The sequence below is a fragment of the Molothrus aeneus genome, unplaced genomic scaffold (genome assembly GCF_037042795.1).
Source record: "Molothrus aeneus isolate 106 unplaced genomic scaffold, BPBGC_Maene_1.0 scaffold_30, whole genome shotgun sequence".
Classification (NCBI taxonomy): Eukaryota; Metazoa; Chordata; class Aves; order Passeriformes; family Icteridae; genus Molothrus; species Molothrus aeneus.
In genome coordinates, this window is record NW_027098964.1 from 3,739,107 (window position 1) to 3,765,645 (window position 26,539).

The following is a 26,539-nucleotide window of genomic DNA, read 5'->3' on the forward strand; positions in this document are numbered from 1 at the left end:
GGGTTCTGCCCCCCAATATTGGGGTCCTGACCCCCCCCAGTGTTGAGGTTCTGACCCCCCAAGTTTGGGGTCCTGACCCCTCAATGTTGGGGTTCTACCCCACAAGTCTGGGGGTCCTGACCCCACAACTGTTTGGGTTCTGCCCCACAAGTGTTGGGGTCCTGACCTATAAGTGTTGAGGTTCTGACCCCAAGTTTGGGGTTCTGCCCCATAAGTTTTGGGATTCTGCCCTACAACTGTTTGGGGTCCTGCCCCATAAGTGCTGGGGTCCTGACCCCACAAGTTCTGGGGTTCTGCCCTGTAACTGTTTGGGTCCTGACCCCCCATTGTTGGGGTTCTGCCCCACAAGTGCCAGGGGTTTTGCCCCCCAAATATTGGGGTTCTACCCCATAACTGTTGGGGTTCTGCCCCCCAAATGTGGGGATTCTGCCCCATAACTGCTGGGGTTGTGCCTCACAAGTGTTGAGGTCCTGACCCCACAAATTTTGGGGTTCTGCCCCATAAGTGTTGGGGTCCTGCCCCATAACTGCCAGGGGTCCTGACCCCACAGGTGTTGGGGTTGTGCCCCATAAGTGTTGGGGTTCTGCCCCCCAAGTTCGGGGTCCTGACCCCACAAGTGCTGGGGTTTTGCCCCCGAAGTTTTGGGGTCCTGACTCCCCAGTGTTGGGGTTCTGACCCCATAAATTTTGGGCTTCTGACCCCCCAAGTGTTGGGATTCTGCCCCATAACTGCATCCTGGCCCCACAGGTTCTGGGGTCCTGACCCCACAAATGTTGGGGTTCTGCCCCACAAGTGTTGAGGTCCAGACCCCATAAGTGTTGGGGTCCTGCCCCATAAGTGCCAGTGGTCCTGACCCCACAAATGTTTGTGTCCTGCCCCACAAATATTGGGGTCCTGAGCCCCCAGTGTTGGGGTCCTGACCCCACAGGTTCTGGGGTTCTGCCCCACAAGTGTTGGGGTCCTGACCCCATAAATGTTGGGGTTCTGCCCCCCAAGTTTGGGGTCCTGACCCCACAAGTGTTGGGGTTCTGCCCCCCAAGTTTGGGGTCCTGCCCCACAAGTGCCTGGGGCAATTAGAAGGTGCAGGTGAGAATTAATTAGCCAAAGGTGGGTTTAATTGGTCCTGGTTAATAGCGCGTTAATTGATCCCTTGATTTGCATTAATCATTAATTGCTCCCGTGGGGGGAAGGGATAATGAGGAACTAATTAAGCTTTGGGGGCTTGATTGGGGGAGGGGGAGCTTTGGTCCCAGCTGCGGGGGTTGGGGGGCCCAGGGGGGTCTATGGGGCACAGGGGGATCTATGGGGCACAGGGGGATCTATGGGGCAGGACTGGGGGGCCCAGGGGGCTCTATGGGGCAGGGTTGGGGCTCTATGGGGATCTATGGGGCAGGGTTGGGGCTCTATGGGGCACAGGTGGGTTATGGGGCAGGACTGGGGGGCTCTATGGGGCAGGTTTGGGGGGTCTATGGGGCTCACCCCCAGCCCAGAGGTGTTTTTGGGGGGCTGGAGTGTGTGTGGGGTCTATGGGGCAGGATTAGGGGGGTCTATGGGGCAGGATTGGGGGGTCTATGGGGCAGGGTTGGGGCTCTATGTGGCAGGGTTGGGGGTTCCATGGGGCCCAGGGGGGTTTTTGGGGCAGGAATGGGGGGGCTCTATGGGTTAGGGGGGGTCTATGGGGCAGGAATGGGGGGTCCATGGGGCCCAGGGGGGCTCTATGGGGCAGGGTTGGGGGGGTTATGGGGCTCACCCCCAGCCCAGAGGTGTTTTTGGGGGGCTGGAGTGTGTGTGTGGGGTCTATGGGGCAGGACTGGGGGCTCTATGGGGCAGGATTAGGGGGCTCTATGGGGCAGGACTGGGGTGATTACAGGACAGGGAGGGGTCCCATGGGTCCCCCCCCAGCCCAGAGCCCTGCAGTGGTTTTGGGGGTCAGGGGTGGGGTCTCTGCCCCATAGATCCCCCCATGGATCAGGATTGGGGTCTCTGCCCCATAGATCCCCCATGGAGTGTTTGTGTTTGGGGGCCATGGGTCAGGTCTGGGGTCTCTGCCCCATAGGTGCCCCATAGATCAGGACTGAGGGGTCTCTGCCCCATAGATCCCCCATGGAGTGTTTGTTTTTGGGGGCCATGGGTCAGGATTGGGGGGGGTCTCTGCCCCATAGATCCCCCATAGATCAGGACTGAGGGGTCTCTGCCCCATAGATCCCCCATGGAGTGTTTGTTTTTGGGGGCCATGGGTCAGGTCTGGGGTCTCTGCCCCATAGATCCCCCATAGATCAGGACTGGGGTCTCTCTGCCCCATAGATCAGGATTTTTGTCTCTCTGCCCCATAGATCAGGACTGGGGGGTCTCTGGGTCTCTGCCCCATAGATCAGGACTAGGCGAGATCTATGGGTCAGGATTGGGGGGATCTGTGGGTCAGGACTGGGGGGTCTCTGGGTCTCTCTGCCCCATAGATCAGGATTGGGGGGATCTATGGGTCAGGATTTTTGTCTCTCTGCCCCATAGATCAGGACTGGGGGGGTCTCTCTGCCCCATAGCTGCCCCATAGATCAGGACCGGGGTCTCTCTGCCCCATAGCTGCCCCATAGATCAGGATTTTTGTCTCTCTGCCCCATAGATCAGGACTGGGGTCTCTCTGCCCCATAGATCAGGATTGGGGGGGATCTGTGGGTCAGGATTGGTCTCTCTGCCCCATGGATCAAGACTGGGGGGGTCTCTGGGTCTCTGCCCCATAGATCAGGACCGGGGTCTCTCTGCCCCATAGATCCCCCATAGATCAGGATTTTTGTCTCTCTGCCCCATAGATCAGGACCGGGGTCTCTCTGCCCCATAGATCAGGATTTTTGTCTCTCTGCCCCATAGATCAGGACTGGGGGGGTCTCTCTGCCCCATAGCTGCCCCATAGATCAGGACCGGGGTCTCTCTGCCCCATAGATCAGGATTTTTGTCTCTCTGCCCCATAGATCAGGACTGGGGGGTCTCTCTGCCCCATAGCTGCCCCATAGATCAGGATTTTTGTCTCTCTGCCCCATAGATCAGGACCGGGGTCTCTCTGCCCCATAGATCCCCCATAGATCAGGATTTTTGTCTCTCTGCCCCATAGATCAGGACTGGGGGGTCTCTCTGCCCCATAGCTGCCCCATAGATCAGGATTTTTGTCTCTCTGCCCCATAGATCAGGACCGGGGTCTCTCTGCCCCACGGCTCCCGGTGGCTCAGGGTGCGGGGGGCGGCACCCACCGGTAGGTGCCCTCGTACAGGAAGCCGGCGCGGCGCAGCAGCGCGTCCGCCTCGGGGGGACCCCGGCTGGGAACGGGAGCGGGGTCAGGGCAGCGCCGGGACCCCAAATTCCCAACGGGACCCCAAATACCCAACGGGAACCCCAAATACCCAATGGGAACCCCAAAATATCCAATGGGAACCCCAAATACCCAACGGGAACCCCAAATTCCCAACGGGACCCCAAATACCCAACGGGAACCCCAAATACCCAATGGGAGCCCCAAATACCCAACGGGACCCCAAATATCCAATGGGAACCCCAAATACCCAACGGGAACCCCAAAATATCCAATGGGAACCCCGGGAACCCCAAATACCCAACGGGAACCCCAAATACCCAACGGGAACCCCGGGAACCCCAAATACCCAACGGGAACCCCAAATACCCAATGGGACCCCAAATACCCAACGGGAACCCCAAAATATCCAATGGGAACCCCAAATACCCAACGGGAACCCCAAATACCCAACGGGAACCCCGGGAACCCCAAATACCCAATGGGAACCCCAAATACCCAACGGGAACCCCAAATACCCAATGGGAACCCCAAATACCCAATGGGAACCCTGGGAACCCCAAACACCCAACGGGAGCCCCAAATACCCAACGGGAACCCCAAATACCCAATGGGAACCCTGGGAACCCCAAATACCCAATGGGAACCCCAAATACCCAACGGGAACCCCAAAATATCCAATGGGAACCCCAAATACCCAATGGGAACCCTGGGAACCCCAAATACCCAATGGGAACCCCAAATACCCAATGGGAACCCTGGGAACCCCAAATACCCAACGGGAACCCCAAATACCCAACGGGAACCCCGGGAACCCCAAATACCCAATGGGAACCCCAAATACCCAATGGGAACCCTGGGAACCCCAAATACCCAATGGGAACCCCAAATACCCAACGGGAACCCCAAATACCCAACGGGAGCCCGGGAACCCCAAATACCCAACGGAACCCCAAATACCCAATGGGAGCCCCAAATACCCAACAGGAACCCCAAATACCCAACGGGAGCCCCAAATACCCAATGGGAACCCCAAATACCCAACAGGAGCCCCAAATTCCCAACGGGAACCCCCAAATCCTCAATGAGAGCCCCGGGAGCCCCAGAACCCAACGGGACCCCCCAAATCCCCAAGGGAACCCCAGGACCGCCCAAATCCTCAGTGAGACCCCCCAAAAATCCCCATTGGGATTCCCAGCCCCCCCCAGGTGCCCCCAGGACCCCCCCAGGTGCCCCCAGGACCCCCAGCCCCCCAAATTCTGCCCCGTTGCCCCTCAGGGTGCCCCCCAGGCACCCCCAAAGCATTTTATATCTGCCCCCAGGTACCCCCAGGCTCTCCCCACTTTCCCCCCAGGTGCCCCCAGGTTCCCCCCAGGTACCCCCAGGTGCCCCCAGTCCCTCCCCAAACCCCCCCAGTCTCCCCCCAGGTGCCCCCCAAACCCCCCCAGTCTCCCCCCAAGTGCCCCCAGGTACCCCCAGGTGTCCCAAACCCCCCCAGGTGCCCCCAGGTGCCCCTCAGGTGTCTCCCAAACCCCCCCAGGTTTCCCCCAGGTGCCCCCCAAACCCCCCCAGGTGCCCCCAGTCCCTCCCCAGGTGCCCCCAGGTTCCCCCCAGTCTCCCCCCAGGTGCCCCCCAGGTGCCCCCAGGTGTCCCAAACCCCCCCAGGTGCCCCCCAGGTTCCTCCCAAACCCCCTCAGATGCCACCAGGTGCCCCCCAGGTGTCCCCAAGCCTGCCCAGATGGCCCCCAGGTTCCCCCAGGTGCCCCCACTCTCCCCCCAAACCCCCCCCAGGTACCCCCAGGTGCCCCCAAACCCCCCCAGGTGCCCCCGAGGTTCCCTCCAGGTTCTCTCCAGGTGCCCCCAGCCCTCCAAGACCCCCCCAGGTGCCCCCAAACCCCCCCAGGTGCCCTCAGTCCCCCCTGAGGTTCCCCCCAAGGCCCCCCAGGTACCCCCAGGTACCCCCAGGTACCCCCAGGTGTCCCAAACCCCCCTCCAGGTTCCCCCTGGTGCCCCCCCAGGTACCCCAGTTCCCCCCCAGGCTCCCCCCAGGTACCCCCAGGTGTCCCAAACCCCCCCAGGTGCCCCCCAGGTGTCTCCCAAACCCCTCCAGTCCCCTCCAGGTGCCCCCAGGTACCCCCCCAAACCCCCCCAGGTGCCCCCAGGTGCCCCCAGGTGCCCCCCAAGCCCCCCAGGTGCCCCCAGGTTCCACCAAGTGCCCCTCAGGTGTCTCCCAAACCCCCCCAGGTTCCCCCCAGGTTCTTCCCAAACCCCCCCAGGTGCCCCCCAATCCCCCCAGGTACCCCCAGATGCCCCCAGGTGTCCCAAACCCCCCCAGGTTCCCCCCAGGTTCTTCCCAAACCCCCCCAGGTGCCCCCCAATCCCCCCAGGTACCCCCAGGTGCCCCCAGGTGCCCCCAATCCCCCCAGGTGCCCCCCAGTTCCCCACCTGCCGTAGCTGTAGGGGATCGGGCGCTGCCGGCTCTGCTCGATCTGGTGCAGCAGAGGGGTGAAAATGCGCCAGGCCTCGCGCAGCTCATCGCTGCAGGGACACCAAAAACCCCAAAAATGATCAAAAAACCCCAAAACTGACCCAAAACTGACCCAAAACTGACCCAAACCCGCCAGGCCTCGCGCAGCTCATCGCTGCAGGGACACCAAAAACCCCAAAAATCACCCAAAAATCACCCAAAACCCCAAAACTGACCCAAACCCGCCAGGCCTCGCGCAGCTCATCGCTGCAGGGACACCAAAAACCCCAAAAATGATCAAAAACCCCAAAACTGACCCAAAACTGACCCAAACCCGCCAGGCCTCGCGCAGCTCATCGCTGCAGGGACACCAAAAATGTGACCAAAAACCCAAAACTGATCCAAAAACCACCTGGGACACCCCAAATGTGACCAAAACCCAAACATGACACAAAACTGCCCCAAAACCACCTGGGACACCCCAAAACTGACCCAGAGCTCACCTGGAAACCCCAAAACCGACCCAAAAACTGACCTGGGACACCCCAAAACTGACCCAAAAATGACCCAAAAACTGACCTGGGACACCCCAAAACTGACCCAAAAATGACCCAGAACCCCAAAACTGACCCCAGCACCCCAAAACTGACCCAAAACTGACCCCAAAATGGACCCAAAACTGACCCAAAACCTCATCTGGGCACCCCAAAACTGACCCAAACTGACCCAAACCGACCCAAAACTGATCCAAACTCACCTGGGACACCCCAAAACTGACCCAAAACTGACCCCAGCACCCCCAAACTGACCCAAACCCACCTGGGCACCCCAAAAGTGACCCAGGGCTCACCTGGGCACCCCCAGACTGGTCCCAGCATCTCCTCCAAACTGGTCCCACCTGTCCCCTCTCACCTGTCCCCAGGTGTGCCCAGGTGTGCCCAGGTGTGCCCAGGTGTGCCCACAGGTGTCCCTGTCCCCTCTCACCTGTGCCCAGGTGTCCCCACCTGTCCCCACTCTGCCCCTCCATGTCCCCCCTGTCCCTGTGTTCCAGCTGTCCCCGCCATGTCCCACCTGTCCCCGGGTGTCCCCAGGTGTGCCCAGGTGTCCCCAGGTGTGCCCGGGTGTCCCCAGGTGTGCCCACAGGTGTCCCTGTCCCCTCTCACCTGTGCCCAGGTGTCCCCAGGTGTCCCCAGGTGTGCCCAGGTGTCCCTGGGTGTCCCCAGGTGTGTCCCCAGGTGTGTCCCCAATGTCCCCAGGTGTGTCCCCAATGTCCCCAGGTGTGTCCCCAATGTCCCCAGGTGTGTCCCTAGGTGTGCCCAGGTGTGCCCAGGTGTGTCCCCGGGTGTGTCCCCAGGTGTCCCCAATGTCTCCAGGTGTGTCCCCGTGTGTCCCCGTGTGTCCCCAGGTGTGTCCCCAGGTGTGTCCCCAGGTGTCCCCAGGTGTGTCCCCAGGTGTGTCCCCAGGTGTCCCCAATGTCCCCAGGTGTGTCCCCAGGTGTGTCCCCAGGTGTCCCCAGGTGTGTCCCCAGGTGTGTCCCCAGGTGTCCCCAGATGTGTCCCCGGGTGTCCCCACGTGTGTCCCCACGGTCCCCAGGTGTCCCCAGGTGTGTCCCCAGTGTCCCCAGGTGTCCCCAGATGTGTCCCCAGATGTGTCCCCGGGTGTCCCCAGGTGTCCCCACATGTGTCCCCAGGTGTGTCCCCAGGTGTGTCCCCAGGTGTGTCCCCAGGTGTGTCCCCACTGTCCCCAGGTGTCCCCACATGTGTCCCCAGGTGTGTCCCCAGGTGTCCCCAGATGTGTCCCCGGGTGTCCCCAGGTGTCCCCACGTGTGTCCCCAGGTGTGTCCCCAGGTGTGTCCCCAATGTCCCCAGGTGTCCCCACGTGTGTCCCCAGGTGTCCCCAGGTGTGTCCCCAGCTGTGTCCCCAATGTCCCCAGATGTCCCCAGGTGTCCCCACGTGTGTCCCCACATGTGTCCCCAGGTGTGTCCCCACGTGTGTCCCCACGTGTGTCCCCAGGTGTGTCCCCACTGTCCCCAGGTGTCCCTGTCCCCTCACCTGCGCACGAAGTGCATTTGGTTCCCGCAGATCACGTCCAGCAGCAGCCGCTCGTAGGCGTCCGGGAGCTTCACATCCTGGGGGCAGGGGGGGTCAGGGGGGCTGGGGACACCCCCAGGTGTGGGGGGCACCCCCAGGTGTGGGGGGACAGCCCCAGGTGTGAGGGGACAGCTCCAGGTGTGGGGGCACCCCCAGGTGTGAGGGGACAGCTCCAGGTGTGAGGGGACACCCCCAGGTGTGGGGGGACACCCCCAGGTGTGGGGGGACACCTGGGATTTGGGGGGACCCCGGGTTTGGGGGATTTCAGGGGCTCCTCTGGGTTTGGGGAACACTTGGGATTGGGGGCCCAGGTGGGGTCTGGGGTCCTCCCCAGGTGGGATTTGGGGGCGTCCCAGGTGGGATTTGGGGGGATCCAGGTGTGTGCGGCACCCCCAGGTGTGGGGGGGACACCTGGGATTGGGGGGTCCCAGGTGGGATTTGGGGGGCCCAGGTGGGTTTTGGGGACCAAGGTGGGACTTAGGGGAGGCAGGTGGGTTTGAGGACCCAGGTGGGTTTTGGGGTGCCCAGGTGAGTTTGGGGTGCCCAGGTGAGTTTTGGGGACCCAGGCAGGATTTGAGCAGCCCAGGTGGGATTTGGGGGGTCCAGGTGGGATTTGGGGGAGCTCCATTTTTGTGGCACCAAATCCCATTTCCCGTCCCCATTTGTGTCCCCAAACCCCGTTTTTTGGTGTCCATGCCCCATCCCTGTGTCCCCAAACCCCATCCCTGTGTCCCCGAGCCCCGTCCCTGTGTCCCCAAACCCCATTTTTTTGTCCCCAAACCCCATCCCTGTGTCCCCAAGCCCCGTTTCTGAGTCCCCAAACCCCATTTCTGTGTCCCCAAACCCCATTTCTGTGTCCCCAAGCCCCATCCCTGTGTCCCCAAGCCCCGTTTCTGAGTCCCCACCCCCATTTCTGTGTCCCCAAACCCCATTTCTGTGTCCCCAAACCCCATCCCTGTGTCCCCAAACCCCATCCCCGTGTCCCCAAACCCCATCCCTGTGTCCCCAAACCCCATTTCTGTGTCCCCAAACCCCATTTCTGTGTCCCCAAGCCCCGTCCCTGTGTCCCCAAGCCCCGTTTCCGCGCGCCCCGTGTCGCTCCCTGCCCGCTGCGGGTACCTTGTAGCGGCTGCCGTAGGTGAGGTCGAGCTCGGACTCCTCGGGCCGCAGGAACATGCCGGGTTTCTTGGTGTTGAGCTTGGCGTAGACGGCCTCGCGCGGCTGCACCCGCACCACCAGCTCGTTGCGCTTGCACTGCCCCGCGAAGATGTCGCCGGGCACCTCGCGGAACTGCAGCCGCACCTCGGCCTTGCGCTCGTTCAGCGCCTTCCCGCAGCGCAGCACGAACGGGACACCTGGGAATCATCGTCATCATCGTCATTGTCATCGTCATCGTCATCATCATCATCAACATCATCGTCATCAACGTCCATCAACATCACCCCCATCCATGCCAGCGCCTTCCCGCAGCGCAGCACAAACGGGACGCCTGGGAATCATCGTCATTGTCATCGTCATCATCATCATCGTCGTCAGCATCATCATCGTCATTGTCATCGTCATCGTCATCATCATCATCATCGTCAGCATCATCATCATCGTCAGCATCATCACCCCCATCCATCCCCATCCCCAGCGCAGCACGAACGGGACACCTGGGAGATCATCGTCATCATCGTCATTGTCATCATCATCATCATCGTCATCATCGTCATTGTCATCATCATCATCATCAACATCATCGTCATCAACGTCCATCAACATCACCCCCATCCATCCCAGCGCCTTCCCGCAGCGCAGCACGAACAGCACGCCTGGGAGATCATCGTCATTGTCATTGTCATCATCATCGTCATCATCATCATCATCATCATCATCATCATCATCATCATCAACATCCATCCCCATCCCAGCGCCTTCCCGCAGCGCAGCATGAACGGGACGCCTGGGACATCATCGTCATCATTGTCATTGTCATCATCATCCATCATCATCATCATCAACATCCATCAACATCATCATCATTGTCATTGTCATCATCAACATCATCAACATCATCAACAACCATCCCCATCCCAGCGCCTTCCCGCAGCGCAGCACGAACGGCACGCCTGGGACAGGGTCATCATCATCATCATCATCATCATCGTCATCATCATCAACATCATCGTCATCAACGTCCATCAACATCACCCCCATCCATCCCAGCGCCTTCCCGCAGCGCAGCACGAACGGCACGCCTGGGACAGGGTCATTGTCATCATCGTCATTGTCATTGTCATCATCACCATCCATCCCCCTCCCAGCGCCTTCCCCGCAGCGCAGCACGAACGGGACACCTGGGAGATCATCATCATCATCATCATCATCATCGTCATCGTCATCAACATTGTCATTGTCATCATCATCATCATCATCGTCAGCATCACCCCCATCCATTCCCATCCCAGCGCCTTCCCGCAGCGCAGCATGAACGGGACACCTGAGAATCATCGTCATCGTCATTGTCATCATCAACATCATCATCATCATCATCGTTATTGTCATCAACATCGTCATCGTCATCAACATCCATCAACATCACCCCCATCCATCCCAGCGCCTTCCCGCAGCGCAGCACGAATGGGACGCCTGGGACAGGGTCATCATCATCGTCATTGTCATCATCATCATCAACATCCATCAACATCATCACCACCCACGGCCATCCCAGCGCCTTCCCGCAGCGCAGCACGAACGGCACGCCTGGGAGATCATCATCATCATCGTCAACATCATCAACATCATCATCAACATCGTCATCATCATCATCATCATCATCCATCAACATCATCACCACCCACGGCCATCCCAGTGCCTTCCCGCAGCGCAGCACGAATGGCATGCCTGGGACATCATCATCGTCATCATCATCATCGTCATCAACATCACCCCCATCCATCCCCATCCCAGCGCCTTCCCGCAGCGCAGCACGAACATGAACGGCACACCTGGGACATCATCATCATCATCATCGTCATCACCATCAACAGCACCATCTCCGTGGCCCCCACCATCAGCACCATCATCATCAGCACCATCTCCTGGCCGTCATCATCATCACCATCATCATCATCATTATCATCATCATCATCATCACCATCTCCATCACCAGCATGAGATGGCCACCAGCATGAGCAGCACCATCATCATCACCATCTCCTGGCCACCACCATCATCATCATCACCACCATCATCATCACCATCACCATCACAACACAGAAGTCATCCCCACGGCCCCCATGCCCCCCACGCCCTCTCACCGTCCCAGCGCTCGTTGGCCACGCGCAGCACCGCGGTGGCGAAGGTGGGCGTGGTGGAGCCGGCGGGCACCGTGGGGTCATCCAGGTAGCCCTTCTGTGCCTCGGGGGGGCCCTCGGGGTTGCCCACGTACTGGCCCAGCACCACGTCCTGCAGCTCCACCGGGCTGATGCACTTGAGCACCTTCACCTGGGGGACAGGTGAGGGACACATGGAGGTTCCAGTGACACCGCAGGGTGGGGACGTGTTTATGGGGGGCCACCAGGAAGAGCAGGCAATGGGATGAGGGTGTGGGGGATGTGGCCATGGGGGACGTGGTTTTGGGGGCCACCATCAATGATGGGGAGATGGAAGAAAGTTGGGGACGTGGCTTTGGGGGTCCACCATCAATAATGGGGAGATGGAATGAAGTTGGGGACGTGGTTTTGGGGGCCATCATCAATAATGGGGTGATAGAATAAAGTTGGGGACGTGGTTTTGGGGGCCACCATCAATAATGAGGTGATGGAACAAAGTTGGGGACGTGGCCATGGGGGACGTGGCTTTGGGGCCACCATCAATGATGGGGTGATGGAACGAAGTTGGAGACGTGGTTTTGGGGGTCCACCATCAATGATGGGGTGATGGAACGAAGTTGGAGACGTGGTTTTGGGGGGCCACCATCAATAATGGGGTGATAGAATAAAGTTGGGGACGTGGCCCATGGGGGACGTGGTTTTGGGGGCCACCATCAATAATGAGGTGATGGAACAAAGTTGGGGACGTGGCCCATGGGGGACGTGGTTTTGGGGGGCCACCATCAATAATGGGGTGATGGAACAAAGTTGGGGACGTGGCCCATGGGGGACGTGGCTTTGGGGCCACCATCCAGAACATGGTGGTGGGACACGACTGGGATGGGGGGATGTGGCCACAGGGAGACACAACCCTGGGGCCACCTGGGGATGGTCCCTGTGGCCGTGACCATGATGCGACCATTGAGGCCACGAGGCTCAGTGACCGGTGTGGAGTCAGGGGGTGGCGACGCTTTGGTGACACCCCGGTGTCCCTGCTGTCCCCACCTTCTCGTCGCGGACGTCGTCGGGGTTGGTGGACGCCGGCTTCTCCATGGCCACGAGGCAGAGCAGCTGCAGAAGGTGGTTCTGCATCACGTCCCTGCGGGGAGCCGGCGCTGCCATGGGGTCGGGGGACACGGGGGGACGCGGGGGGACGCGGAGGGGACGCGGGGACACCGGGGGCCGTCCATCCTCACCGGATGATGCCGAAGTCGTCGAAGTAGCCGCCGCGGCCCTCGGTGCCGAAGGGCTCCTTGAAGGTGAGCACCACGCAGGCGACGTTGTCGCGGTTCCAGATGGGCCCGAAGATGCGGTTCCCGAAGCTGCCGCGGGTGAGGGGTGCCTGAGCAGCGCCGTGCCTGGCCCCTGTCCCCTCCCTGTCCCCATGTCCCCTCCTGTGTCCCCATGTACCCTCCCGTGTCCCCTCCCTGTCCCCATGTCCCCTCCTGTGTCCCCATGTACCCTCCCGTGTCCCCTCCCTGTCCCCATGTCCCCTCCTGTGTCCCCATGTACCCTCCCGTGTCCCCTCCCTGTCCCCATGTCCCCTCCCGTATCCCCTGTCCCCTCGCGTGTCCACTCCCATGTCCACTGTCCCCTCCTGTGTCCCCTCCCTGTCCACTGTCCCCTCCCATGTCCCCTGTCCCCTCCCTGTCCCCGTATCCCCTCCCGTGTCCACTCCCATGTCCCCATGTCCCCTCCTGTGTCCCCATGTACCCTCCCATGTCCCTTCCCTGTCCCCGTGTCCCCTCCCGTGTCCACTCCCATGTCTACTGTCCCCTCCTGTGTCCCCATGTCCCCTCCTGTGTCCACTCCCATGTCCCCTGTCCCCTCCCGTGTCCCTGTGTCCCCTCCAATGTCCCCATGTCCCCTGCTGTGTCCCCGTCTCCTCCCATGTCCCCATCCCCTCCTGTGTCCCCTGTCCCCTGTGGTCTCCCCTCCCATGTCCCCATCCCCTCCCATCTCCCCTCCCGTGTCCCCATGTCCCCTGTCCCCCTGTTTCCTGTCCCCTGTCCCCTGTCCCCTGTCCCCCTGTCCCCTGTCCCCATGTCCCCTGTCCCCTGTCCCCTGTCCCCTGTCCCCATGTCCCCTGTCCCCTGTCCCTCTCACCGCAGCACCATCAGGCTCTGCACCATCTCCTTGCCCAGGTAATGCTCCTGGTGTCCCCTGTCCCCCTGTCCCCATGTCCCCTGTCCCCTATCCCCATGTCCCCCTGTCCCCTGTCCCCCTATCCCCATGTCCCCATGTCCCCCTGTCCCCGTGTCCCCTGTCCCCTGTCCCCTGTCCCCCTGTCCCCCTGTCCCCATGTCCCCTGTCCCCTATCCCCATGTCCCCCTGTCCCCCTGTCCCCCTGTCCCCCTGTCCCCTGTCCCCTCTCCCCTGTCCCCTATCCCCATGTCCCCCTGTCCCCTGTCCCCTGTCCCCATGTCCCCTGTCCCGCTCACCGCAGCACCATCAGGCTCTGCACCATCTCCTTGCCCAGGTAATGCTCCTGGTGTCCCCTGTCCCCCTGTCCCCCTGTCCCCTATCCCCATGTCCCCATGTCCCCTGTCCCCTGTCCCCATGTCCCCTGTGTCCCCGCTCACCGCAGCACCATCAGGCTCTGCACCATCTCCTTGCCCAGGTAATGGTCCATGCGGTAGATCTGCTCCTCGCGGAACAGCGCGCTCAGGTGCGCCGACAGCTCCTCCGACGAGGCCAGGTCCCGCCCAAACGGCTTCTCCACGATCACGCGGTTCCACCTGGGCACGGGGACACGGGGGACACGGGGGACAGGGGGGGACATGAGAGACACAGGGGACACAGGGGGACACAGGGGACACAGGGGGACACAGGGCCCTCAGGTGCTGGGTCCCAGGTGTGCCCCAGGTGCGTCCCTGTGTCCCAGGTGTGTCCCAGGTGTGTCCCCAGGTACCCCAGGTGTGTCCCAGGTGTGTCCCAGTGTGTCCCAGGTGTGTCCCAGGTGTGTTCCAGGTGTGTCCCCTGTCCCCACTCACCCCTGGCCCATGCAGAGCGCCCGCAGGTGCTGTGTCACAGGTGTGTCCCCATGTCCCAGTGTGTCCCCATGTCCCAGGTGTGTTCCAGGTGTGTCCCCAGGTACCCCAGGTATGTCCCAGGTGTGTCCCCGGTGTGTCCCCTGTCCCCACTCACCCCTGGCCCATGCAGAGCGCTCTCAGGTGCTGTGTCACAGGTGTGTCCCCATGTCCCAGGTGTGTCCCAGGTGTGTCCCAGGTGTCCCCAGGTGTGTCCCCTGTCCCCACTCACCCCTGGCCCACGCAGAGCGCCCGCAGGTGCTGGGTCACAGGTGTGTCCCAGGTGTGTCCCAGGTGTGTCCCCATGTCCCAGGTGTGTCCCAGGTGTGTCCCAGGTGTGTCCCCGTGTCCCAGGTGTGTCCCAGGTACCCCAGGTGTGTCCCAGGTGTGTCCCAGGTGTGTCCCAGGTACCCCAGGTGTGTCCCAGGTGTGTCCCCTGTCCCCACTCACCCCTGGCCCATGCAGAGCGCTCTCAGGTGCTGTGTCACAGGTGTGTCCCCATGTCCCAGGTGTGTCCCAGGTACCCCAGGTGTGTCCCAGGTGTGTCCCCGTGTCCCAGATGTGTCCCCTGTCCCCACTCACCCCTGGCCCATGCAGAGCGCCCGCAGGTGCTGGGTCACAGGTGTGTCCCAGGAGTGTCGCAGGTGTGTCCCCATGTCCCAGGTGTGTCCCAGGTGTGTCCCCAGGTACCCTAGGTGTGTCCCAGGTGTGTCCCCTGTCCCCACTCACCCCTGGCCCATGCAGAGTGCTCTCAGGTGCTGTGTCACAGGTGTGTCCCCGTGTCCCAGGTGTGTCCCAGGTGTGTCCCCATGTCCCAGTGTGTCCCAGGTGTGTTCCAGGTGTGTCCCAGTGTGTCCCAGGTGTGTCCCAGGTGTGTCCCAGGTGTGTCCCCACTCACCCCTGGCCCATGCAGAGCGCTCTCAGGTGCTGGGTCACAGGTGTGTCCCCATGTCCCAGTGTGTCCCAGGTGTGTCCTAGGTGTGTCCCAGGTGTGTCCCCTGTCCCCACTCACCCCTGGCCCATGCAGAGCGCCCGCAGGTGCTGGGTCCCAGGTGTGTCCCCGTGTCCCAGGTGTGTCCCCATGTCCCAGGTGTGTCCCCACTCACCCCTGGCCCATGCAGAGCGCTCTCAGGTGCTGTGTCACAGGTGTGTCCCCATGTCCCAGGTGTGTCCCAGGTGTGTCCCCGTGTCCCAGGTGTGTCCCCATGTCCCAGGTGTGTCCCCACTCACCCCTGGCCCATGCAGAGCGCTCTCAGGTGCTGTGTCACAGGTGTGTACACGCTGGGGGGCAGGGCCAGGTAGAAGAGGCGGTGGGCGCGGTCGCCCCCGGGCAGCCCCCGCAGGTGAGCGTCCAGCGCCCGGAACGAGGCCTCGTCCCCGTACTGGCCCCGCACGAAGCTCTGCAGGGACAGGAACGCGGCCAGGCGGGGACCGTCCTCGGGGGTCACCTGGGGGGACAGGGGGGACAGGTGAGACAGGTGGGACAGGGACAGGGGACACAGGGACAGGTGACAGGTGAGACAGGGATAGGGGAGACAGGTGGGACAGGGACAGGGACAGGGGAGACAGGGACAGGTGAAACAGGTGGGACAGGGACAGGTGGGACAGGGAGACAGGGGAGACACAATAGGTGGGACAGGGACAGGTGGGACAGGGGAGACAGGGACAGGTGGGACAGGGACAGGGGACACAGGGACAGGTGAGACAGGTGGGACAGGGACAGGGACAGGGGAGACAGGGACAGGGACAGGTGGGACCGGGACAGGAACGACGCCAGGCGGGGACCGTCCTCGGGGGTCACCTGTGGGGACAGGTGGGACACGGACAGATGAGACAGGGGAGATAGGGACAGGGGACAGGTGGGACAGGGACAGGTGAGACATGGACAGGGGACAGGTGGGACAGGGGACAGGTGGGACAGGGACAGGTGAGACAGGGACAGGGCCAGGGGGGACAGGGACAGGTGAGACAGGGACAGGGGACAGGTGAGACAGGGACAGGGGACAGGTGGGACAGGGACAGGTGAGACAGGGACAGGGGACAGGTGAGACAGGGATAGGGGAGACAGGGACAGGTGGGACAGGGACAGGGACGGGTGAGACAGGGACAGGGGACAGGTGGGACAGGGACAGGGGAGACAGGGAGAGGGGAGACAGGGACAGGGGGGACAGGGACAGGTGAGACAGGGGACAGGTGGGACAGGGGACAGGTGGGACAGGGACAGGTGGGACAGGGACAGGTGAGAGAGGGACAGGGACAGGGACAGGTGGGACAGGGACAGGGGGGACAGGGAGCACAGAGAGCGCCCTCAAGGGTCACCTGTGGCAGGTAGGGACAGATGAGGGGACACAGGACACAAAGTCAGGCAGAGCCTGTCCTTGGGGGACACCTGGGGACAGGGGGGGACAGGAGGAACACAGAGGGACAGGTGGGGACAGGTGAGGCCAGGAGGGCACACAGAGGGGACAGGAAAGGACAGGTGAGGTCGGGAGAGGTCAGGAGGGGACAGAGGGGCCAGGTAGGGTCAGGAGGGGCCAGGGGGGCCAGAGGGGACACAGAGGGGACACAGAGGGGACAGGAAAGGACAGGTGAGGTTGGGAGAGGTCAGGAGGGGACAGAGGGGCCAGGGGGGACACAGAGGGGTCAGGAGGGGACAGGGGGAACAGGGGGGATGGAGGGGTCAGGAGGGGTCAGGCATTGCCAGGAGGGGACAGGGGGGACACAGAGGGGACACAGAGGGGACAGGGGGGACACAGAGGGGCCAGGGGGGACACAGAGGGGACAGGTGGGGCCAGGGGGGACACAGAGGGGACACAGAGGGGACAGGGGGGGCCAGCGCTGTCACCTTGAGGTAGGGCAGGGTCTGCTCCTGGATGAGCTCCACGGTGAGGGGCGAGCGGGCAAAGCCGACGACGCGCGTGTCATCGGGGAGGAGCCCGTCCCGGAACAGCCACCTGCGACAGGGACAGCAGCTGGGACACTGGGACACCACCTGTGTGCCACCTGTGTGCCACCACCTGTGTGTGCCACCTGTGTGTGCCACCTGCGACAGGGACAGCAGCTGGGACACTGGGACACCACCTGTGTGCCACCTGTGTGTGCCACCTGCCACAGGGACAGCAGCTGGGACACTGGGACACCACCTGTGTGCCACCTGTGTGTGCCACCACCTGTGTGCCACCTGTGTGTGCCACCTGCGACAGGGACAGCAGCTGGGACACTGGGACACCACCTGTGTGCCACCTGTGTGCCACCTGTGTGTGCCACCTGGGACAGGGACAGCAGCTGGGACACTGGGACACCACCTGTGTGCCACCTGTGCCACCTGTGCCACCTGTGCCACCATCTCTGTGCCACCTGTGTCACCTGTGTGTCACCTGTGTGCCACCTGTGTGCCACCTGTGTGTCACCTGTGTCACCTGTGTGCCACCTGTGTGCCACCTGTGTGTCACCTGTGTCAACCTGTGTGTCACCTGTGTGTCACCTGTGTCAACCTGTGTGTCACCTGTGTGCCACCTGTGTGCCACCTGTGTGTCACCTGTGTGCCACCTGTGTGTCACCTGTGTGTCACCTGTGTCAACCTGTGTGTCACCTGTGTGCCACCTGTGTGCCACCTGTGTGTCACCTGTGTCACCTGTGTGCCACCTGTGTGCCACCTGTGTGTCACCTGTGTGTCACCTGTGTGCCACCTGTGTGCCACCTGTGTGTCACCTGTGTGTCACCTGTGTCACCTGTGTGCCACCTGTGTGTCACCTGTGTGCCACCTGTGTGTCACCTGTGTCACCTGTGTGCCACCTGTGTGTCACCTGTGTGCCACCTGTGTGTCACCTGTGTCACCTGTGTGCCACCTGTGTGCCACCTGTGTGTCACCTGTGTGCCACCTGTGTCACCTGTGTGTCACCTGTGTGCCACCTGTGTGCCACCTGTGTCACCTGTGTGCCACCTGTGTGCCACCTGTGTGCCACCTGTGTGCCACCTGTGTCACCTGTGTGCCACCTGTGTGTCACCTGTGTGTCACCTGTGTCCCCAAGCCCCTGGGGACGCCCCCAGCATTGTCACCACCCCCGTGGGGATGCCAGGCCTAGGGTGACACCAGTGCCACCAACGCTCCTCAGGGAGGTGACAGCGGCGACGGGGGCGGCTGTCCCTGTGTCACCCTGGGACAGGTGACACACAGGGACAGGTGACACACAGAGGGGACAGGTGACACAGAGCGACAGGTGACACATGGGGACAGGTGACACACACAGGGACAGGTGACACACAGGGACAGGTGACACACACAGGGACAGGTGACAGAGAGGGGACAGGTGACACATGGGGACAGGTGACACACGGGGACAGGTGACACACATGGGGACAGGTGACACACAGGGACAGGTGACACACATGGGGACAGGTGACACACATGGGGACAGGTGACACACACAAGGACAGGTGACACAGAGGGACAGGTGACACACGGGGGGACAGGTGACACACAGGGACAGGTGACACACAGGGACAGGTGACACACACAGGGACAGGTGACACACAGGGGACAGGTGACACACGACAGGTGACACACAGGGACAGGTGACACACAGGGACAGGTGACACACACAGGGACAGGTGACACACAGGGGACAGGTGACACACGGGGACAGGTGACACACACAGGGACAGGTGACACACGGGGACAGGTGACACACACAGGGACAGGTGACACACGACAGGTGACACACGGGGACAGGTGACACAGAGCGCCAGGTGACACACGGGGGGACAGGTGACACACGGGGACAGGTGACACAGAGGGACAGGTGACACACGGGGGGACAGGTGACACACACAGGGGACAGGTGACACACACAGGGACAGGTGACACGGGGACAGGTGACACAGAGGGGACAGGTGACACAGAGGGGACAGGTGACACACACAGGGACAGGTGACACACAGGGACAGGTGACACGGGGACAGGTGACACACACAGGGGACAGGTGACACACGGGGACAGGTGACACACACAGGGACAGGTGACACGGGGACAGGTGACACACACAGGGACAGGTGACACACGACAGGTGACACACGGGGACAGGTGACACACACAAGGACAGGTGACACAGAGGGACAGGTGACACACGGGGGGACAGGTGACACACACAGGGACAGGTGACACAGAGGGACAGGTGACACAGGGACAGGTGACACACAGGGACAGGTGACACACACAGGGACAGGTGACACACACAGGGACGGGTGACACATGGGGACAGGTGACACACGACAGGTGACACACAGGGACAGGTGACACACGACAGGTGACACACGGGGACAGGTGACACAGAGCGCCAGGTGACACACGGGGGGACAGGTGACACACACAGGGGACAGGTGACACACACAGGGACAGGTGACACGGGGACAGGTGACACAGAGGGGACAGGTGACACACACGGGGACAGGTGACACACACAGGGACAGGTGACACGGGGACAGGTGACACACACAGGGGACAGGTGACACACGGGGACAGGTGACACACACAGGGACAGGTGACACACACGGGGACAGGTGACACACAGGGACAGGTGACACACATGGGGACAGGTGACACATGGGGGACAGGTGACACACGGGGGGACAGGTGACACACAGGGACAGGTGACACAGAGGGGACAGGTGACACACACGGGGACAGGTGACACACACGGGGACAGGTGACACACAGGGACAGGTGACACACATGGGGACAGGTGACACATGGGGGACAGGTGACACGGGGACAGGTGACACACAGGGGACAGGTGACACACAGAGGGACAGGTGACACACACGGGGACAGGTGACACACATGGGGACAGGTGACACACAGAGGGACAGGTGACACACATGGGGACAGGTGACACACAGGGGACAGGTGACACACATGGGGACAGGTGACACACACAGGGACAGGTGACACAGAGGGACAGGTGACACACACGGGGACAGGTGACACACATGGGGACAGCTGACACACGGGGACAGGTGACACAGAGGGGACAGGTGACACACATGGGGACAGGTGACACGGGGACAGGTGACACACAGAGGGGACAGGTGACACAGAGGGGACAGGTGACACACACGGGGACAGGTGACACACATGGGGACAGGTGACACGGGGACAGGTGACACACAGAGGGGACAGGTGACACAGAGGGGACAGGTGACACACATGGGGACAGGTGACACACATGGGGACAGGTGACACACAGGGGACAGGTGACACACACAGGGGACAGGTGACACACGGGGACAGGTGACACACACAGGGACAGGAGCAGCAAAGGGACAATGTGGGGACACGGGCTCATGCTGGGGACACTGGTGCCAGCTGGTGCCACTCAGCTGTGGTGACACTGAGGACACAGCAGACAATGGCAGCTCTGAGTGGCTCTGGTGGCCCTGGGGACAGGTGGCCTTGATGACACCATTGTTCCTATTGTCCCCTCGGTGTCCCCACTGTCCCCAGGGGTCCCCTCGGTGTCCCGGATGTCCCCATTGTCCCCATGTGTCCCCAATGTGTCCCCACTGTCCCCCCACTGTCCCCAATGTGTCCCCATGTGTCCCCACTGTCCCAATGTGTCCCCAATGTCCTCATGTGTCCCCATGTCCCCCATGTCCCCCCAATGTCCCCATGTCCCCCCATTGTCCCCACTGCCCCCATTGTCCCCAATGTGTCCCCACTGTCCCCCCATTGTCCCTTCAGTGTCCCCATGTCCCCTCACTGACCCTACTGTCCCCATTGTCCCCACTGTCCCCCCACTGTCCCCCCTTTGTCCCCACTCTCCCCCCATTGTCCCCACTGTCCCCGCTGTCCCCCCATTGTCCCCATGTCCCCCCATTGTCCCCAATGTTCCCCCATTGTCCCCCATGTCCCCCCATGTCCCCCCATTGTCCCCACTGTCCCCCCATTGTCCCCAATGTCCCCCCATTGTCCCCCCATGTCCCCCAATGTCCCCCCATTGTCCCCACTGTCCCCCATTGTCCCCAATGTCCCCCCATGTCCCCCCATTGTCCCCACTGTCCCCCATTGTCCCCCCATGTCCCCCCATTGTCCCCACTGTCCCCCATTGTCCCCCTACCATATCGTGGGGTAAATTTTCTTCCTGGCCAGGTCTCCCTGTGTGGGGGGAGGGGCGCTCAGGGTGGAGGAGGGGCGGGGCCAGCGCTGGGTGTGGCCCCTGCCCCTCCCCCACCCCCCGGAATGTGCTGAGTCAGCGGCGCCGCCCCTCCCCCACCCCCGCCCCGCCCGTTCCGTGGGAGGGGTTGGGAAACGGGGGTGGGGGGGGGGGAGGGGCGGAGGAGGAAGTTGGGGTGCGGGTGGGGGAGGGGCGGGTGCCGCACCCCAACTCCTTCCCCTCCCCCACCCTCCAGTGACCCCAAATGACCCCGCCCGAAACGGCCCCAATTCCCGCCCCTCCCCCAATTCCTGCCCCTCCCCCAAATCCTGCCCATCCCCCAATGTCCTCCTCACCCCCTTCAGTTTGCCCCAAAATCCCCCCCAAATCCCCCAATTCTCCCCTCCCAAATCCCCCCAAAATCCCCTCAATTCTCCCCAAAATTCCCCCAAATCCCAATTTTCCCCAAAATCCCCCCAAAATCCCCTCAATTCTCCCCAAAATCCCCCAAAAATCCCTCAATTCTCCCCCCCAAATCCCCCCAATTCTCCCCAAAATCCCCTCAAAATCCCCCAAAATCCCCCAAAATCCCCCCAATTCTCCCCCAATCCCCCAAATCCCAATTTTCCCCAAAATCCCCCCAAAATCCCCCCAATTCTCCCCCAAATCTCCCCAAATCCCAATTTTCCCCAAAATCCCCCCAATTCTCTCCCCAAAATCCCCCCAATTCTCCCCCAAATCCCCCAAAATCCTCTCAATTCTCCCCCAAAATCCCTCCCAAATCCCCCCCAAATCCTCCCAAATCCCCCCAATTCTCCCCAAAATCCTCTCAATTCTCCCCCAAATCCCCTCAAAATCCCCCAAAATCCCCCCAATTCTCCCCCTCACCCCCAATTTCCTTTATTTCCCCCCAAATCTCCAAATTCCCATCATTTCCCCCAATTTTTTTTCCAGATTTCCATATTCCCCCTTACTGCCCCCCCAAAATTCTGCCCCCAAATCCCTTTATTTATTCCCCCCACAAGCCCCAAATTTCTGCCCCCAATTCTTCCCAAACCCCAAATTTCTTCCCCCAACCCCAAATTTCTGCCCCCAATTCCCCCCCAAACTCCTTTATTACCCCCAAACGCCCCCCAAAACCCCTTTATCCCCCCAACCCCCAAATTCCTGCCCCCAATTCTTCCCCCAAACCCCAAATTTCTGCCCCCAAACTTCCCCAATTCCTTTATTCTTCTAGAACTCTCAAATTTCTGCCCCTAACCCCCCCAAATCCCAAATTTCTGCCCCCAATTCCTTCCCCAACCCCCCCAAACCCCAAATTCCTGCCCCAACCCCCCATAAAACCCCAAATTTCTGCCTCCAATGCCCCCAAACCCCAAATTCCTGCCCCAAATTCCCCCCTAAACCCCAAATTCCTGCCCCAAATTCCCCCTCAAACCCCAAATTCCTGCCCCAACCCCCCAAATTCCTGCCCCAACCCCCCTCAAACCCCAAATTTCTGCCCCCAACCCCCTCAAACCCCAAATTCCTGCCCCAACCCCCCCAAATTCCTGCCCCAACCCCCCCAAATTCCTGCCCCAACCCCCCTCAAACCCCAAATTTCTGCCCCCAACCCCCTCAAACCCCAAATTCCTGCCCCAAATTCCCCCTCAAACCCCAAATTCCTGCCCCAACCCCCCCAAATTCCTGCCCCAACCCCCCTCAAACCCCAAATTCCTGCCCCAACCCCCCTCAAGCCCCAAATTCCTGCCCCAAATTCCCCCCCAAACCCCAAATTCCTGCCCCAAATTCCTCCCCAAACCCCAAATTTCCCCCCCAAACCCCCCCCAAACCCCAACCCCCCGGGCCTTTCCCGGCCCCGTCCGCACTCACGGAGGCTCCGAGGATGACGAGGACGTGCGGGTGGCCCTGGAGGAAGGCTCCGTCCCGGCTCAGCTCCTGCCGGAGCATCCCGCACACCTGCGAGCGGCTCAGCTGCGCCCCGCCCGGCGCCGGCTCCCCGGGGCCCGGCATCGCTCCTGGGGCAGGAGCGGGCACTTGGGGGGCAGGACCGGGCACTTGGGGGGCAGGTTCGGGCACTTGGGGGGCAGGGCTGGCACTTGGGGGGCAGGTTCGGGCACTTGGGGGGCAGGACCGGGCACTTGGGGGGCAGGGCTGGCACTTGGGGGGCAGGGCTGGCACTTGGGGGGCAGGTTCGGGCACTTGGGGGGCAGGGCTGGCACTTGGGGGGCAGGTTCGGGCACTTGGGGGGCAGGTTCGGGCACTTGGGGGGCGGGTTGGGGCACCCCGGGCAGGATTCGGGGAGCAGAGGAACAGGTTGGGGCACCCCAGGGCAGGATTGGAGGGGATGTGGGGCAGGAAGGGGCGCCTGGAGGGAGGGGTGGGAACTTGGGGGGCGGGGCTGGCACTTGGGGGGTGGGTTAAGAAATTGGGGGGCGGGGCTGGCACTTGGGGGACAGGGCTGGGGCACTTGGGGGGCGGGATTTGGGGTTCGGATCGGGCACTTGGGGGCGGGATTTGGGGTTCGGATCCGGCACTTGGGGGGCAGGTTCAGGCACTTGGGGGGCGGGATTTGGGGTTCAGATCGGGGATTTGGGGGGCGGGATCGGGCACTTGGGGGGCAGCGCTGGCACTTGGGGGGCGGGATCGGGCATTTGGGGGGCGGGATCGGGCACTTGGGGGGCGGGATTTGGGGTTCGGATCGGGGATTTGAGGGGCAGGTTCGGGTACTTGAGGGGCGGATTCGGGCACTTGGGGAACCGGATCGGGCACTTGGGGGGCAGGGCTGGCACTTGGGGGGTGGGTTAAGAAATTGGGGGGCAGGACCGGGCACTTGGGGGGCAGGACCGGGCACTTTTGGGGCGGGTTCGGGGAGCAGAGGAACAGGTTGGGGCACCCCAGAGCAGGATTGGAGGGGATGTGGGGCAGGAGGGGGCACCTGGAGGGAGGGGTGGGAACTTGGGGGGCAGGGCTGGCACTTGGGGGGTGGGTCAAGAAATTGGGGGGCAGGGCTGGCACTTGGGGGACAGGGCTGGGGCACTTGGGGGGCGGGATTTGGGGTTCAGACCGGGCACTTGGGGGGCAGGGCTGGCACTTGGGGGGCGGGATTTGGGGTTCAGATCGGGGATTTGGGGGGCGGATTCGGGCACTTGGGGGGCGGGATTTGGGATTTGGGGTTCGGATCAGGCACTTGGGGGGCGGGATTTGGGGTTCGGATCGGGGATTTGAGGGGCAGGTTCGGGTACTTGGGGAACCGGATCGGGCACTTGGGGGGCAGGGCTGGCACTTGGGGGGCAGGGCTGGCACTTGGGGGGCAGGACCGGGCACTTTTGGGGCGGGTTCGGGGAGCAGAGGAACAGGTTGGGGCACCCCAGGGCAGGATTGGAGGGGATGTGGGGCAGGAAGGGGCACCTGGAGGGAGGGGTGGGAACTTGGGGGGCGGGATTGGCACTTGGGGGGCGGGATTTGAGGTTTTGGGGTGCGGATCGGGAATTGGGGGCGGGATTTGGGGTTCGGATCGGGGATTTGGGGTGAATTTGGGATTTGGGGTTCAGATCGGGGATTTGAGGTGAATTTGGGATTTTGGGGGGAGGATTTGGGATTTTGGGGCGGGATTTGGGGTTTGGGGTTCGGATCGGGGATTTGGGGTGAATTTGGGATTTTGGGGGGAGGATTTGGGATTTTGGGGCGGGATTTGGGATTTGGGGTTCGGATCGGGGATTTGGGGTGAATTTGGGATTTTGGGGGGAGGATTTGGGATTTGGGGTTCGGATCGGAGATTTGGGGTTCGGATCGGGGATTTGGGGTGAATTTGAGATTTGGGGTTCAGATCGGGGATTTGAGGTGAATTTGGGATTTTGGGGGGAGGATTTGGGATTTTGGGGCGGGATTTGGGATTTGGGGTTCGGATCGGGGATTTGGGGTGAATTTAGGGTTTGGGGGCGGGATTTGGGATTTTGGGGCGGGATTCGAGATTTGGGGTTCGGATCGAGGATTTGGGGGCGGGATTTGGGATTTGGGGTTCGGATCGAGGATTTGGGATTTCGGGGCTGGGATCTGGGGTTTGGGGGTGGGATGGGGAATTTGGGACCTGGAGTGGGGTTTGGGGTTGGGTGGGGCAGGATCGGGGATCTGGGGGTGATTTTGGGATTTTGGTGGCAGGATTTGGGATCTGGGGTTGGCTTTGGGGATTTGGGGTGGGGTTTGGGGTTGGGTGGGGCGGGATCGAGGATTTGGGGTTGGGGCTTGGGATCTGGGGGGGGATTTGGGAACTGGGGCGGGGTTTGGGATTTTGGGGTGGGATCGGGGATTTTGGGGTGGGATTTGGGGTTGGGTTCTGGGATTTAGGGGTGGGATTCGGCCCCCGGGGCCGGGATTTGGGGGAGATGGGGCGGGACACGCCCTCCCCCCATTGTCCCCCCAAATCCGCCCCAATTTCCCCCCCAGAGCCCCCAAATCCCCCCCATTTCCGCCTTCAGCCCCCCCAAACCCCTCAGAGCTCCCTCCCCATCCCCCCAGAAACCCCCAGGCCCTCACGGACCCCCCAATTCCCCTCAAATCTCCCCAAATTTTCCCAATTTTCCGCCTTCCCCCCCCATCAATTCCCCCTCAACGCCCCCCAGACCCTCACGGAGCCCTGGACACCCCCAGACCCCAAATTTCCGCCTCCACTGACCCCAAATTCCCCCTAAATCCCCCAAATCTCCCAGATTCTCCCCAAATTTCCCTCAAATCCACCAAATTCCCCTCAACCCCCTCCCCATTTCCGCCCCAAAGCCCCTCACATCCCCCCTCAGCTCCCTCCTGACGCTGCCCCCCAGGCCCCCATGGACTCCCCGGGCCATTTTATAGCCCAGATCCCCTCACGTTTTCCGGAATTCCCCCGAATTTCTTTAAAATTCCCCAAATTTCCCCATCATTTCCTGGTCCCCCCGCACCTTCCCGCTCCGGCCGCGCTCGCGCCGCCTCCCCCACGCTCGCGCGGCTCCCCATCCCTTCACAGAGGCCACGCCCTCCGCCACGCCCTGCCCCTTTATCCACCAATCACCGCCGAGCTTCTTATCTCACTAACCAATCGCCGCCGAGCTTCTTCTCCCGCCAACCAATCACCGCCGAGCGCGGGTGGAGCTACACATGGAGGCGTA

General features: G+C 62.0%; 1 protein-coding gene across 1 annotated transcript; it reads right to left on the minus strand.

Annotated features, from left to right (window-relative positions):
• Positions 1–1,093: 1,093 nt before the first annotated feature.
• Positions 1,094–26,400, minus strand: G6PD (glucose-6-phosphate dehydrogenase). The gene is made up of 13 exons (XM_066570421.1): positions 26,333–26,400; positions 23,268–23,413; positions 21,360–21,397; positions 17,090–17,198; positions 15,475–15,692; positions 13,798–13,953; positions 12,412–12,537; positions 12,221–12,314; positions 11,162–11,348; positions 8,979–9,214; positions 7,821–7,897; positions 5,747–5,839; positions 1,094–3,308 (listed from the first exon to the last, which is right to left on the minus strand). Exons 1-13 carry the CDS (start codon positions 26,385–26,387, stop codon positions 3,218–3,220), a joined length of 1,626 nt encoding a protein of 541 aa, XP_066426518.1. The 5' UTR covers positions 26,388–26,400; the 3' UTR covers positions 1,094–3,217.
• Between the last annotated feature and the right edge of the window lie 139 nt (positions 26,401–26,539).